The 16,818-nt window shown below is 38.2% G+C and overlaps 1 protein-coding gene across 3 annotated transcripts in view; it reads right to left on the reverse strand.

Annotated features, from left to right (window-relative positions):
• The window catches only part of LOC311081353 (uncharacterized protein), a 34,631-nt gene that overhangs the window by 16,370 nt on the left and 1,443 nt on the right, over positions 1 to 16,818 (reverse strand). For 2 of the 3 annotated variants that reach the window (XM_084111894.1, XM_084111895.1), the window contains exon 3: positions 5,029 to 5,197. The exons of the other annotated variant lie outside the window; for it this stretch is intronic. In XM_084111894.1, the coding sequence (XP_083968020.1) occupies positions 5,029 to 5,197 (169 nt within the window). The remainder of the gene's footprint in view (positions 1 to 5,028; positions 5,198 to 16,818) is intronic. 3 annotated transcript variants of the gene reach the window in all.

Genomic DNA, 16,818 nt, shown 5'->3' on the forward strand with positions numbered 1-16,818 from the left:
CCTCTGAGCTTTTTTCTTTTGCATTGTCTGCCATCTCTCTTTCAACATCTTTCAATTGGCTACATGTTTTTTGTGGTGCTCGGTCCGTCAACTTTTCTTGAGAAAGCCTGAACCTTGAAACGGGACTCAAACTCGGATCACCTTGTCCAGAGCAACGGCAAATGTCATTGCGCTGCGAACAGTGATATTGCTCCGACATAACAGCTCACTTTCAGCAGTTATCTATGGGTCGTAACATTTCTTACAGATGTTTGCTCGTTCTAAATCAGAAACAGATAAATTAGCAGAGTGAGAGTACATTTATTTGAATGCATTAATGAGAGAGCGATTGTGTGTGTGAATTAGTCATACTGTCTCGTATCTCTATTAATTATGTAGCTGTGGGTTGTTACTTTAGTAGAAAAATCTATTCTATAACTGTTGAGTTTCTGAGCTACTTTAGAGATAAATCACAGGTCAGCGTTGACGATGAGTTTCTGCGCTCTTGAATTTTTCTCTGTACATGATCTTCACGTGCGAGTTACCGTCTATATGAGTGTTCGTCCGCCACAATGTATCAGCGCATTAGTTCAATATAATGATACACATATGCTGGTCTAAAATCGCTTGAACGTTGAATCTGGCAAGCCTTTAAACATACAATTGACAAACTTTAATGAAGACGCAAGCGAAAGTGATCTCGCTTTGGGGCTTGCACACTGTCTGTCTGTGTGTTGACCCGGTGTTTGAGTTCACCTCTGTGTTGCTTTCATACCACTGACCAGACGGGGTGGAGTCACATGACTACACACGCCGCTGTTAATCAGTTGGGAAATGGGTTAGTCGCACCAGTCCAACATCTAACAAAATTTAGTTGCACTGGCAGGAAAAAAGGTTGGAAAATGCAACCATTTGGTCGCAATCTGGAACCCTGTCAAGACACTGTTCAGATGTTTTATATTAGGGGTGTCAAACTCAGTTCCTGGAGGGCCACAGCCCTGCAGAGTTTAGCTTCAACCCTAATTTAATACACCTGATCCAGCTAATCTAGTCCTTTAGGCTTATTTGAAAACTACATGTATGTGTGTTGGAGCAAGGCTGGAACTAAACTCTGCAGAGCTGTTGCCCTCCAGGAAATGAGTTTGACACTTATTGTTTCGGCAACGATTAGCAGTGCGGTCTCTGTGGAGTGTCTGCTTCTGAAGCCAGTCTAGTCCATTTTGTGAGAGCAAAGCGCTGATTGAACACAAATCTTTTTGACATAAAAGGAAGAAGAAAAGACTGCTCTGTAGTAATTAACTGCTGTAGGATTGAGCTATGGAAGTTGAGCTTCCACCAGGAATGAACTGAAAATGCTCCCTCTGCTTCGTGCCAGTGTTCACGCACCGTCCATAACGATAGCTACAACTTGCTCGCTGCTATTATGCCTGTGTAAAGTGAGGTCACAGTATACAGCTTCAGCACCCCTGCGGTTTAAGACGTGTATCGCGATAAGTTTAACATCTCAACCGTTTTGAATCGTCACATATTTGTATACATTTTCTGAGGATTTGGAGGCTGCTCTTGCCAGCCTCAGAGCTTTAATAATCAAGAGCAGGCCAGTATCAGTTGACTGTCTGCTTCTGAAACCTGGTTGTTGTCCAGGAGGTTGTCCTGTGTAAGAAAGGCAAAGAATTGGTTGAAAACAACTCATTCAAGTGTTTTAGCAATGGATGAAAGAAGGAATAAGGGTCTGTAATTTTCCAGATGTGCTGGATGTAGAGTGGGTTTCTTAGTAAGTTCTTACAAGTCTCCAAACTCATCCTTTCCAATCACCCTACTCTACCTGTCTGCTTGATCCTATTCCCACTCATCTACTTCAAGTAATTTGTACCCGCACTTACATCATCAACACCTCTCTTCACACTGGTACCTTTCCCACAGCATTTAAGATGCGAGTAAGTGCGGGTACAAATGAGGAAGAAATGACTTATTGCTTCATTTACTACTATTTATGTTTAAGTATGTTAAAATGTTAGAAGAGCACATTTGAGGACGAATATGGCCCAATGACGTGACGTGCAATTTTGGTAATATTAGTTTTTCATTTGCCTCAATGTTTAATATTTATATAAATATTCATCATTAACAGTTAATGTGTGTACGTACAGTTTTAACATGTTGAAGATTTTGATTTCTAGATGCCATTGTCAAAAAAAGAGAGAGCAGCAAGGTTCAGGGCTCTGAAGAATGCTGACCCATTGGCTAGGGAGGAGTTTTTGGCAAAGAAGAGAGAGAGGTTTTGCTTTGTAATTGAGAAACGAAGTAACAAATGTAGTTCAATAAAAGAAAAACTGAAATAAGTCAAAAGTTAAATAAGTACACTTTCACTAATCTCAATTATATCATCTTTTTTTCTTTGTTATCTTTCATCTAGCTACCACAGACGTAAAAAGGCAGGGATGGTTCAGCAGCCAATGAGATGCCTTGATACGCTTGCTGCAAAAAAAAAAGAGGAAACAGTGGAGGCAAAACCAGCGGGACCAAACTGGCAGCATCAAAGAAAATAGAAGTCAGTAAATTTCTTTGTGGAGATAACAACAGCCAAATTTTTCCTGGAAAGAAAGACACCATGACCAAAGAAAAAATAAGCAGCAGCGCAGAGTGCTCTTAAGGAATCTGAAGGAACTCCACAGTATGTACAATGAAGAGGTGGGGAAGGAGTTAAAAATGTCATACAGACAGTTTGTGCACCTGCGACCCTTCTTTTTTTTGACAGAGCCATAAACAAGAGATCGCAACATCTACGCTTGTCTTGATCATGAAAATGTTAGACTGCTTGCAGAAAAGCTGTTCCATAGTGGAGTTCTGGGAACATCAAGCACATCTTCACTTCTCTCACATATAGCATGTGATCAGAAGAAAAAGGATTGTATGTATCGCATATGTCCACATTGCTGCTACTCTGAGATAGAGGTGACGTTACCCGAAGACAAAATCTCAAGGGAAACTACATGGCAGCAATGGAGAAGAGAAAATGTAAACAAAGATGACAAGGTTTACACCAACTTTGTTAAGAAGGTGGAAACGGGGTCATGGGAAGAGCTTGTTAAATCCTTCAATCAAGCACTAGATTTGCTTGCAAAACACCACTTCAATTGGCTTCATCAGCTGGAAGAATGCAGAAAGCTCAAAGAAAACCTCAGTGACACAGAGGTAGTTGTCCATATCGACTTCTCTGAAAATTATGGATGCAAGCTAAGCACAGAGATCCAGGCCTTCCATTTTGGTGGAAGTCGAAAACAGGCAACCATACATACCTGTGTGGTATACACAAAGCAGGGGTGCAAGTCGTATGCCACCATCTCAAACAGCCTCCGTCACGATGAAAGAGCTGTCTGGGCACACCTTGAACCAATCTTTGAAGAAGGAGAACCCAATCATAAAAAAGTTCACTTCTTAAGTGATGGCCCAGTGACACAGTACCGAAATAATAATAGCTTTTATCTTCTGAGCACAGTTCCTTTCCTTTGGGGATTTGATGAAGTCACATGGAATTTCTCTGAAAAATCCCATGGGAAAGGGGCCCCTGATGGAGTTGGAGGAGCCATGAAACGTACTGCTGATGCCTTGGTGAATATTGGTAGAGACATCCAGACCCCAGAGGAACTTTACAGGGCTCTCAAGGAGAACAGCTCAGCAATAGATCACTTCTGGATTCCAGAGGAGGATGTGACCAGATATGATGAATCTGTACCAAGTAAGCTCCCAGTTGTAAGGGGTACAATGAAGATACACCAAGTTGCTGCACAAACCCCTAGAAAGATCACCCACAGAGAGCTGTCCTGCTTTTGCAGGCGAGGAGAGATCTGCCAAGTGCCATGAATCACATGAAATTTAGTGATTCAAGGTACTTCAACCCATTAATAAGATTTTTCTTTATAAATATGTTGTTCAATTACATGCTTTTGTAAATTGTTCAAAATTGTTCAAATAAATGATGTTCAGTGAAATGAGTGAAGGTCGCCTACTTTAATCCTTTACATTATTTATGAATATTGATGTAGAGTGACTATGATCATCAATAAAATGGTTCAAGGTGTGCTGTTTTGATATTCATAAACATGAAAAAATTGTTTAAATGTATTTGTATGCTTGCCAAATCTGTGAAGAAACCACACTGAGTTTGTGTGTAACAGTTTACACACTGAAAACCACATCTGTATTTCTTTACAGTGGAGCCTAATTAATTTCCTTGGAAAAACATTGCATAACATAAACATTAATTATTTATGAACATTATTATGTGTAAGTGTTGTAAAAATGACAATTCGTGTGTTAACTCAAATGGTGTCATACCGAGTAACAATTTAAGTCAGGCGGGATAACGCTGTTTTTTTCCATTGAAATGCATAATTTCACTTCATGGAGTTGAGGAAACAATAATAACATGATACCAAGTCCTGTAAAATATTTTCAGACATTTTGCATTTTAAATCACATTGCAGTGTTAAAATGTGGGTAAAGAACTTGAACAAGCAGGGTCACGTTTAAAGAAATCATAATATAATGAGAAAAAATAGTTGTGCAAATTTTTTTTCTGAGCTCTAAATATTGTTTACTGCATCACATATATTCATTAAGTATTATTGATTTGAAAAGTTTTAATATCATAATATTTAGAAAATGCATTAACGTTATCCTGTATGACATTTTGACTGGTGTCGTCACATGATTCTCAGTTAAACCGCTTAAAATATATTGTTTAAAGTTGAGATTTTAGTAATACGTAAAAAACATCCCCATAAAGATGATAACTACTTTGATGTGCAGTTTTAACATATTTGAATTTTTTATCAGTTGAAAACCTTATTTGTCACTGGCCCGTATATAAAAATTACGTTTTCATTGTTCTCTATTCAGAAGTAGACATTGGGTTTATTACACAGAATAATTATTTTGATTAGGCTACTTCTGTTTTTTATACTTTTGTATATTCTCTATTTCTGTAGAGCCGGAAATTTTAACAATGATCAAATGACTGAATTCAGTTTTGAGAATAAAACTAACCTGTTTGTTCCTCAGTTTCTTCATGTTTGACTCTTGTTGTTTCAATCTTCACGTCTTCACTCTCCTCTTTAATAAACTCCATCTTTATGTTTTCAATCTCCTCTTTAATAAATGCCATCTTTATAATATAATACGTGGTTCTCAGTCGCTTCTTCCTGTGTGGTTTGTCCTGTTTAAGACGAGAATAATTAACAGAAAGAAAAATAAATCCTCACTAAATCTCTGAGTGTGTCTCAATCAGCTCTAGTATGGAATTCCAAAGCTGCCAATATTAAAAATAAATAAATACATAAATAAATATACAAATAAATGTAAAAAAGAAAAAATAAATAAATATACATAGAAAAGCAAAAAAACGAAAATAAATAATTATTTATACATTTATTTCCTTATTTATGTATATATTTATTTTTTCCATATTTATTTATTTATTCTTTTATTTATTTATACATTTATTCATTTCTACATTTATTTATTTATTTTTACATTTATTTATTTCTACATTTATGTATTTCTACATTTATTTATTTCTTAATTTATTTCTTCCTACATTTCTTCCTGCGTAGGGTAATGAGGAGGGCGTGGTTTACCTCAGACATAGCAATCGAGCTCAGAGTAAGCGAAGGCGAAGGCGAAGGGTTGAGGCCACAGTGACACCCTGTGGCAAAATACAATAAGTATAGCTGACTGACGTTAATACAGTCTGTGACTGCGAGGTATATAGTCAAAATCCTAAATCTTACTGTGTGACATGGATAGGCTATATAGGCTACTCTTTATTCCGGACATGGCCGTAGAACATCGTTTGGTCTGGATTTGTAAAATGTCCTGGGCTAACAAACATGAAACAGGGACTCTGAAACGGAAGCGCTTGATATTTTCCAATTTTCGGTCAGAACTCACGGAAAGGAAGCTGGGCACATATAGGCTACAGTGAAGTCGACGCAAGCATATTGACCAATGCTTTTGAAACGAGACCATTGCATTTTAATGTAGCCTAATTTCCAAAAACAATACTGACAGCAACAGAAACATTTTTTTTTATTCTATTAAGCGGTGGTAGTCTTTAGCCTACCTCCATAAACTCATATCCAGGCCAGGGGCAACCTTATTAAATGTATGAACGTCACGTTAATCCACAAGCTGCTGAATTTTCTGCCGTGGCAGGCAAAATTTATTTTGAATTGCAGATTCTGACATGATAGCCAGGGGACTAAGGTTTTCACGGATGAAATAGTGCACATAGAAATGTCACTGTGGACGGCGCCGTCTTTTATTTCAGCCCGTTATATTCGCTGTAGGCTATCACTGCCATAGTTTGACCAAACTCCCCGCCACAATCATTCCCTTTAAATAGACTCCATAATGGTTTGCCAGCTGATGATGATGATAACAATAGCCTATAATAATAATAATAATAATAATAAAAAGAAAGAAAGAAAGAAAGAAAGAAAGAATGATAATAATAATACAAATTAAAAAGTTATGTAGGCTACTAGCTATTTTTTGTTATGTTTTTGGGCTACAGAAATTTTTACAAAATTTAACAATAAATAATTTGATTTGATCTTTGAAGTAGCCTATTAGATAGAGATAGCTTCGATATTTGATCACTATGGTTGGTTACAAAGACTTTACTATTCTGAAAATAATAACGAGATACAAACCTGTAAATATTCAATCGACTTTTCTTAAATTCAAAACAAAATATTAATGCATTCGTAATTTCCATTTCTGAATAGTTGCTATATATGGTCACGCAGGTTTGCGCATTAAACTCATGGCCCCGAAAAATAGCCTATCAACAATTATGTTGTTTCCCCGAACATGACCCCTCTCTGCCGACTTTTTGAACATTTGGTAATTTATTTATTTATCATTATTATTATTATTAGTATTATTATTATTATTATTTAAATAACGCATAGGCCTAAATAGAAATGATCAGAAACAAATCCACAGCTGAACCGCTTCAACGTCAAGTTGTTTTTGATTCTGTGTATTTCACAACTCTCAATTGAACTCACTCATTAAGACAGTGACTTTCTGCCACCTGGTGTCTGTTTTAGTTTCATATTAAACGTAGGCCTATCACTTCATTGATTCCATCATACATATTTATGTCTTCAAAATGTAAAACACTTCATAATATTTGTATGCACTTGTAGGGTAATTGCTGTGTAAATGCATTAAGATCTCTTCTGTATTGATGGCTCTGATGAAGCTCTGGTTGGATTTTAGTGGTAGGCTAACTGCCCTACAGTCTTATCCTCTAACTGAATTTATCGATGTGGATTAACGTGACGTTCATACATTTAATAAGGTTGCCCCTGGCCTGGATATGAGTTTATGGAGGTAGGCTAAAGACTACCACCGCTTAATAGAATAAAAAAAATGTTTCTGTTGCTGTCAGTATTGTTTTTGGAAATTAGGCTACATTAAAATGCAATGGTCTCGTTTCAAAAGCATTGGTCAATATGCTTGCGTCGACTTCACTGTTGCCTATATGTGCCCAGCTTCCTTTCCGTGAGTTCTGACCGAAAATTGGAAAATATCAAGCGCTTCCGTTTCAGAGTCCCTGTTTCATGTTTGTTAGCCCAGGACATTTTACAAATCCAGACCAAACGATGTTCTACGGCCATGTCCGGAATAAAGAGTAGCCTAGCCTATAGCCTATCCATGTCACACAGTAAGATTTAGGATTTTGACTATATACCTCGCAGTCACAGACTGTATTAACGTCAGTCAGCTATACTTATTGTATTTCGCCACAGGGTGTCACTGTGGCCTCAACCCTTCGCCTTCGCTTACTCTGAGCTCGATTGCTATGTCTGAGGTAAACCACGCCCTCCTCATTACCCTACGCAGGAAGAAATAAATGAAGAAATAAATAAATGTAGAAATACATAAATGTAGAAATAAATAAATGTATAAATGAATAAATGTATAAATAAATACAAGAATAAATAAATATGGAAAAAAATAAATATATACATAAATAAGGAAATAAATGTATTAATAATTATTTATTTTCGTTTTTTTGCTTTTCTATGTATATTTATTTATATATTTATTTATTTATTTTTTCTTTTTTTACATTTATTTATTTATATATTTATTTATGTATTTATTTATTTTTAATATTGGCAGCTTTGGAATTCCATACTCTAGTTCAGTACTTCAGTTCACTGGTAAGAGAGTCAGTCAGAGAGAGTTAATAGACTTAAATCATCTGATTAACACTCAAAACTAGCTGCAAATTAATAAAAACTATACAGACACTTCGGCTTTATGATCTACATTTGATATAATTAATTATAGATTATATTTAAATGATTACACGTTCATGAAAACATTAACAGTTGGTTTGTAAAAGCTGTCCTTACACATGTTAGTGCAATAATTAAAACAGTTTTATTTCAAAAAAAGTTTGTTTAACATGGACATTGTTTAACAAATTAATAAAAGAGGCACGGTAGCTACATTTCAGGTGAAAACGTGGGTAATATATGGTTTATCCATTTTGTAACACGAACTGGTGTTAAAGGTTAACTAAACCCTAAAGCAACTTTTTTTAGTTAATGATCTGTAAGAATGGGGCTTTATTAGTGCTGTTCATAGATTCAAGTAATTTTTTTTACATTTGTGTTTGTGTTTTACAAGTGTTTTAATTTTACAAAATATGGTGTAAAAACGTCTGAGTGCTGCCCTCTTCAGGTTGAACAGTGGCTACTGCAGTTGAATTTTCCTATTGGAAGTTGTGGTACCCTCTGACGTCAGAGGGTACCAGTTAACCACACCCTTGCCTACAGAGAGAGTTTCGCGCAGGCGCAGTGAGGGAAAAAGCACTGAGTTTAGGGCAATCGGTTTGTAGTAGGCATGTGCCGGTATCACATTTTCATGCTGCGATTAATTGATTGAGCTTTTATCACGGTATACGGTATTATCACAATATTTTAATTGCACAAGAGAAATGGATGGATTGGGGGGGATGTAAAAAAAAAAAAAAACTTGCATCACAATAGGTGTAATTGTGATTGTCAAAACATTTGGTAACTAAACAGAATTGTCTTAAGTTTAGTGACAACATGTTACAATGTTTACATGGTACAATGACTGGTAGGCTACTGTTTGTATTATATAACAATTTACACGATTTCAATTCAATTCTTGGATTTGATTTCAATGTTGATTCAATATTGACTGATTTGGATAAATATTAGGTAGGCTACAGTAGATAGACTACATGTCTACATTTTCATATCAAAAGTAACCTGCTCTGTCTAGTCTGTCGGTGTCAGTGTCCTCTTTGCCTCGCGATTTTTCTCTGCGTGAGAAAATGGATGTGTGGCGTGAGAGCGTGTGAAAAGTGTCAATTGCGTGTCAGTCTCACGCTGAATGCGTAGAGTTGACAGGCCTGCTTTTAGAAGGGGGATAAATCGACGGCAGCGTTCCTCCTTCTGCCATGCTTCTTCTCCATGTGAGGATTGTTTACATTAGACTAGAGTGCGCACTGCTTCATGTGGGGATTGTTGATCATGTGGGCGCAGTGCTTCATGTGGGGATTGTTTACATCAGAGTGCGCACGTGTTTCGCGCAGCATATACGCAGTGTTTTTTTAAGCGGTTGATGGAAAATAAGCTAATGCGCGTTCTAAAAATCGAAATTCTGATCTATTATTTTTCACGGTATTTTGAAGTGCCCGCGATAACAATACCGTGCATATTCATTACCGCGATTTATCGCATTACCGAATACCGGCACATGTCTAGTTCGTAGCTCTACTGCAGCATTGCGATATAGTCACGAGGAGAGACCAAAATTTCTGAAATGCCAGAAATTCAGGTGAAACACACCTGATCCAGCTAATCAAGTCCTTCAGGCTCATTTGAAAGCTACAGGTGTGTGTTGGAACAGGGTTGGAACTAAACTCTGCAGGACTAGGGCCCTCCAGGAAAACTGAGTTTGGCACCCCTGCCCAAGGGACATGGTTATGGAAAAAAGTATGAGATAAGAGAAAATTTTTTTTTGCGTTCTCTCTGAAAAGTTTTATATTAATCTATAACGTAAGATGGGCGCCACCATGTTTGTTTGCGCCGCAGTTCAGAGAGTCCTGTCAATCGGATTTACAACACGTGAATTCTGAAGAGCTGTCCTTCGGCCACCCATTCTCCACATGGGATTTCCAGTATAGTGTTAGTCTGGGCACCAGCTCCAACCAAAGCAAAAGCCTCACATATGTCCGTGGATTTGCTGGTTTTGCCCCTACCAGAAGTGCAAGTGCTGGACTTGCTCCACCTCCACTACGTCACTGGACGTCTAATGAGATGCAGCAGAGCAGAATCCAACGTCTGTTTAGATTTTCTGAAGCTGTCAGTGCTGGCATGAGTGTGGTTGGGGCAGAGCTGCTGATGCTTCTGCTGTGTGATTTATTCGACCGCAATGATCGAATCCCCATCTCGTCCCTGCAGAAAAGCAGCTGCCCGGGCACACTGAAGGGCTTCATGTCCATCCAGGGTCTTTGTGAGACCCTAAAAAGGCGAAGCTTCTTTTGTGTATCCACATACGTTCTGCAGGGTAAAAGAGATGGTGGCCCAAGCAGGCCATGATGTGAAGTCCTGCTTAATGTGTGGAATACGCGGACACAAGCTGCGTTTCTTCACAGCCTTGAAGTTCTACAGTTTAAATAACAACAAGAAAGTCAACTGGAACTTCAAGGATTTCTGGGAGATCCACGACTTTTGTGAAAAACCTTTGGTGGAAGTGCGAGCAGTAAGCCTGGTCGGAGATGTGTGTTTAGAGATGGAGCAGAGGGGGCTTAGCATCATCAGAAACACCCAAAAGTACATGGAGCATGGCATACCGTGGGTCAAGGAAGTGCTACTTAGGGTGAAGAAATCTCTGAAGGACCAGGAGCTTGTTAGAGTGATGACTTTCATCAGCTCTATTGTCCTAATTCAGAACGGGGACTTCATCAGCTTTGAGAAACTGAGAATTCTCATCGAGGAGCTTCCTGTGACCCAGGCACGGTTGAGGACGTTACAGGTCCTGTCCTGTTTTTTGCTGCCAAGGGTCTATGGTATGAAGCTGTGGGCCTTACATGAAAGTATCCCATACAAGCTAAGGATCACAGCTGCTTCTGACCCACAAAAGCTTTGAGGTGCAGAATGTGAGAAAGCTAGTTCCACGCTTTCTGCCTTCTAGCTGCTCCCTCCGTTGGACTAGCATGGAACTGGCATTAGTTAATGTCAACGCAGAAGTGCCTCATAAAGAGGCATACGCAAAATACATGGCTGAGTGCCAGTCAATGAGTGTTCCTGTGCGCAGCTTTAACGCGTTCTGCAGGAAACGCAATGCAATGATGAAAGAAATGGTTTAGGGGTGGGTTATTTCTATAGGTTTAGTGTTAGTTAGCATTAGTAATTATAATAGGATTAGTATATATTATTTGTTAGTAATTTGTATTTGTAGTTGTTATGCTTAGAGGTTGGTGTTGGTTAGGCTAATGTATTTATATATATATATATATATATACAAATATATATATATATATATACTTGTAATTGGTGTCATTGGATATAATATATATATATATATATATATAAATACATTAGCCTAACCAACACCAACCTCTAAGCATAACAACTACAAATACAAATTACTAACAAATAATATATACTAATCCTATTATAATTACTAATGCTAACTAACACTAAACCTATAGAAATAACCCACCCCTATATATATATGTATATATATATATGTCAGTGTTAGGTGTGTTCTGTTGTATTTTTGTAAAAACAAAAAAAAAAACAAAAAAACAACAGTAACCCAGCCTCTGACATTACACAAAGCAGTGTAATGTCAGTGCCGGTCCCAAGCCCGGATATATGGGGAGGGCTGTTAAACACTTAGGGTGGGGTTTGGGGAATAGGTTTAGGGGAATGAAACATCCAAGGCTCAAACCTAAGGTCTGAACCTGGTTGTGCATGGTTCATCCGTCCACTGACCACTTCAGACTAACCCGAGCCAGGCCAAGTTCACAAGCATGCACTCAATCTCATTTTTAAATCTCTTATGAGTATGACCTCTTGATCCCTTTATTGTGTCCCATAGCTCTGCCCAGGAAGCTCTCAGCGACCATTTGAAAGGGTAAGTTCTCAGCTTTCCAAAGAGTCTACTTTGATGCCTCTGTTATTTTGGGTTCATGAGATACTTACAATTTTACACCACAGGAAGTGGCTGTATCTCCTAATTACAAGGTCGTATTGAAGCATGTAAGGTCCGGATGAGGCCTTTAAGATGACACCAGATGCATGTCTTTCTGAGCTTTGGGGGCGGAGCTATGGGACCTAATATATTTGTGTATCAAAAAATCTCAGTCTAGGAAAATCGAAACTGCTTGTAATTGGTGTCACTGGATAGGTCTCTGTGAGTGCTTTCCAATAACACTCTACTCCCATGTCTGTCGTATGTAAAGTTCATGAGATATTGACTCTCCAATTTTTAACCGGAAGTGGCCATAATCTCCTAATTAGAAGGTCGTTAGGGTTAGGGTCAGGGTTAAGGGCTTAAAAGCGAAGAGTGCACCCCCAAAGCAAGTGCACCACCTAAAAACTCCAAATGTATTGCTTTACTAGTGCTTGTGTATTTAAATGTCTGAAACCTAAAATAAACAGTATGTGGATGAAAACACTGCATAGTGCTGAGTGCGTCCGTCTCTGGCTAAATGCAAGCCAACGCGCAAAAAGCCCAGCTTGAATTTGGCCGTTATGGGACGTCACTGCACATTCTAAATCCCATAGCCTAATGTTTGTGTACTTTATCTACTATATCACTGTAAACAAATCAATTGCAAAATATAAATAAATATGCATAATACTTGTAAGTGTTGCATTATTTAAGCAATTTTAAATATATATTTCATTGTAGTCCTGAAATCCACCCTGAATCCACCCTTCTGATGGGATCAAGATAATACTGTTCTTTTCTCAATCCTGCTAAAAAGTTAGTATTCTAATCCAACTTCATAATAATTTTTTCTTCTTCTTTTGAACAGATCATTTTCATGAGTTGATCCAATCTGAAGCCGAAATGTGACCAATTACTTTTGAACAACTGGGCCCTGGTCTTCGCTTCTTAGGCCGGCGACACACTGGCTGCGTGGCGTGTCTGTTTTTATTTCGGCTCCCATGTTAACACGTTAGAGCTTGCACACTGCCTGCGTACATGCTTGAAATAGAACCAACGCCTATTTTTCACGCGACACGCAAGCGTGTTGGAAGCGTTTCCAGGCAAAATAGAACAGGAAAATGTTTATATGTCATTTTGACATGAATACATATTAAGGCGAGACACTACAGGTGAATAGGGTAAAAAATTTAACTAGCAGATATCACCATGAAACTTTCCCAGTTGATTACCTACATTAAGTTGAGAAAAAAATGTATTACAAGTTTTCTGTAATTTAATGTTTAAATATGCAAATTAGGCAATATCTAATTAAATATGCGCTAATTTGTATATATTTTAAAAAACGAAATCTGAGTATTGGATAAAGCCAGATTAAAAATTATTTTTTTATTGTGTTCACATATTAGATGGGGGAAAAATTACAGAGGGATTTATGGATATCTACTTTTGTTATCCTGTAAATCAGAATATACTGTCAATAGCCTTAAAAAAATGATTTTCGCCATGTTTTTTGTAATAAAATGTTATATAAATCAGGCTAGGAATAATATTTACAAATCCCTCTGTAAATGTCTTCATAATATAACTAGGTACAAGACTGAAACGTTTGGTGTATATCGGTGCTACTGAAGTTGAGATTTCGGACTTTCGGAGAAGTCATTTTGAGAAAACGGGCTTTAAAGATTTATCATCAGCCAATGAGATTGCGCATTCAGCCCTTTTACTTTCATGATTGGTTGCTGATAAAAAGGAAATGACCATATTTGGATCCGACAGCATTGTACAGTGAAGAGAGAGCTTTCCAGCCGTGCCTGTGATGACAGAGAGCAGACAGAGATCGCGGATCGGCGGGATGATTTACAACGACAACTTTTGTTGAATTTACGCGAAATCTACAGACGCAAACAGACAAAGTGTAATAAAATAAAGACCTAAATGTGTATTTCTGACTTTTTTTCACCACAGTCTGAAAGAAGACATGTTATTGAAGACAAATATCCAAAAATCTCAAAATTGACCAGTAAAAAAAAAACAATGTTTTTGCCTGCCGTGTCTCGCCTTAATAAATGACATTTTGATGTTTGAAAGTCTCTAGGTTTTGACTTATATGCAGATATAAATGTAATTAAAAAAAATATTATCGATTTTCAAATATTGCACCTGTCAATACAGAACGAAATATTCTGTAGCCTATTTTGCGTCAATACTGCCGACGTTGTCTTTGCTGCTATATAGTTATGTTTAACATGAAGTATAGGCCTTCCACAACTCTCTCCCCATATATCAAATTTATCACCAATGAGGCTTATCATATGTCACCTAGCAGCAGCAGCGCCGTTCTGGTGTGCAAAGACAAGGAAAACGCCATGCAGCCGCCACGCAGCTGACACACAGCCAGTGTGTCGCCGGCCTTAGTTTCCTACACAACCTATGATAGTCTTCAACTAATGGAAGACATGACAGTGACTGAAGACACTTCAGTGCTCAAGGAACATCAGGAAATATGAATAAAATATTTGTCAAAATGTAAGAAAAGCTGTTCTTTCATTCCTTCCTCTTCTACACAACTTGTTCTCATTTATCTGTCCGTTACCTGTTTTCATTATGTGCTTCCAAATCCTTACTATTACTAACACACATAAATCAAATATCACACATAGGAGGCAGTGCAATCTTAACAACCTGCATCCCTGGTTATCTGATGTTCTCCACGAACATTGTTCTAAACTCAGGGTTGCAGAGAAGAAGTGGCGCAAATCGAAGTATCCTACTGACCTTAGTCTATATCAATCCCTCCTCTCCCCATTCTCTGCTAATGTCTTTACTGCTAAAATTACTAACTATAACAACAAAATCAATTCTTCTGACTCTCACATGCTTTTCAAAACCTTCTCTCTTCTTAACCCTCCTCCTTCTGCTCCTTCCTTAACCCTAAAGCTGACGATTTTGCAACATTCTTCATAAATAATACAACCACCATTAATGGCCAATTTTCTACACCACAAACTGACACGCACATCTTAACAGCTAACACACACATTCTAGAAGTCACCCTTTCCAATCACCCTCCTACCTGTCTGTTTGATCCTATTCTCACTCATCTACTTCAAGTCATTTCTTCCTCATTTGTACCCCAGAAATTCTGAGTGGGAATAGGATCAAGCAGACAGGTAGTAGGGTGATTGGAAAGGATGAGTTTGGAAACTTGTAAGAACTTACTAAGAAACCCACTCTACATCCAGCACATCTGGAAAATTACAGACCCTTATCCCTTCTTCCATCCATTGCTAAAACACTTGAACAAGTTGTTTTCAACGAGTTGTTTTCAACCAAGAAGAAGGATGAGTATAACCCCAAGAACACCATCCCAACCGTGAAGCATGGAGGTGAAAACATCATTCTTTGGGGATGCTTTTCTGCAAAGGGGACAGGACGACTGCACCGTATTGAGGGGAGGATGGATGGGACCATGTATCGCGAGATCTTGGCCAACAACCTCCTTCCCTCAGTAAGAGCATTGAAGATGGGTCGTGGCTGGGTCTTCCAGCATGACAACGACCCAAAACACAGAGCCAGGGCAACTAAGGAAAGGCTCCGTAAGAAGCATCTCAAGGTCCTGGAGTGGCCTAGCCAATCTCCAGACCTGAACCCAATAGAAAATCTTTGGAGGGAGCTGAAAGTCCGTATTGCCCAGCGACAGTCCGAAACCTGAGGGATCTGGAGAAGATCTGTGTGGAGGAGTGGGCCAAAATCCCTGCTGCAGTGTGTGCAAACCTGGTCAAGAACTACAGGGAACGTATGATCTCTGTAATTGCAAACAAAGGTTTCTGTACCAGATATTAAGTTCTGCTTTTCTGATGTATCAAATACTTATGTCATGCAATAAAATGCAAATGAATTACTTAAAAATCATACAATGTGATTTTCTGGATTTTTGTTTTAGATTCCGTCACTCAAAGTTGAAGAGCACCTATGATAAAAATTACAGACTTCTACATGCTTTGTAAGTGGGAAAACCTGCAAAATCGGCAGTGTATCAAATACTTGTTCTCCCCACTGTACATTGTGGCGGACGAACACTCATATAGACGGTAACTCACACGTGAAGATCATGTACAGAGAAAAATTCAAGAGCGCAGAAACTCATTGTCAATGCTGACCTGTGATTTATCTCAACTCAACAGTTATAGCATAGAATTTTCTACTAAAGTAACAACCCACAGCTACATAATTAATAGAGATACGAGACAGTATGACTAATTCACACACACAATCGCTCTCTCATTAATGCATTCAAATAAATGTACTCTCACTCTGCTAATTTATCTGTTTCTGATTTAGAACGAGCAAACATCTGTAAGAAATGTTACGACCCATAGATAACTGCTGAAAGTGAGCTGTTATGTCGGAGCAATATCACTGTTCGCAGCGCAATGACATTTGCCGTTGCTCTGGACAAGGTGATCCGAGTTTGAGTCCCGTTTCAAGGTTCAGGCTTTCTCAAGAAAAGTTGACGGACCGAGCACCACAAAAAACATGTAGCCAATCGAAAGACTGTTGAAAGAGAGATGGCAGACAATGCAAAAGATTGTGATT

This window comes from Abramis brama, assembly GCF_963993115.1.
Source record: "Abramis brama genome assembly, chromosome: 4".
NCBI classification, from domain to species: Eukaryota; Metazoa; Chordata; class Actinopteri; order Cypriniformes; family Leuciscidae; genus Abramis; species Abramis brama.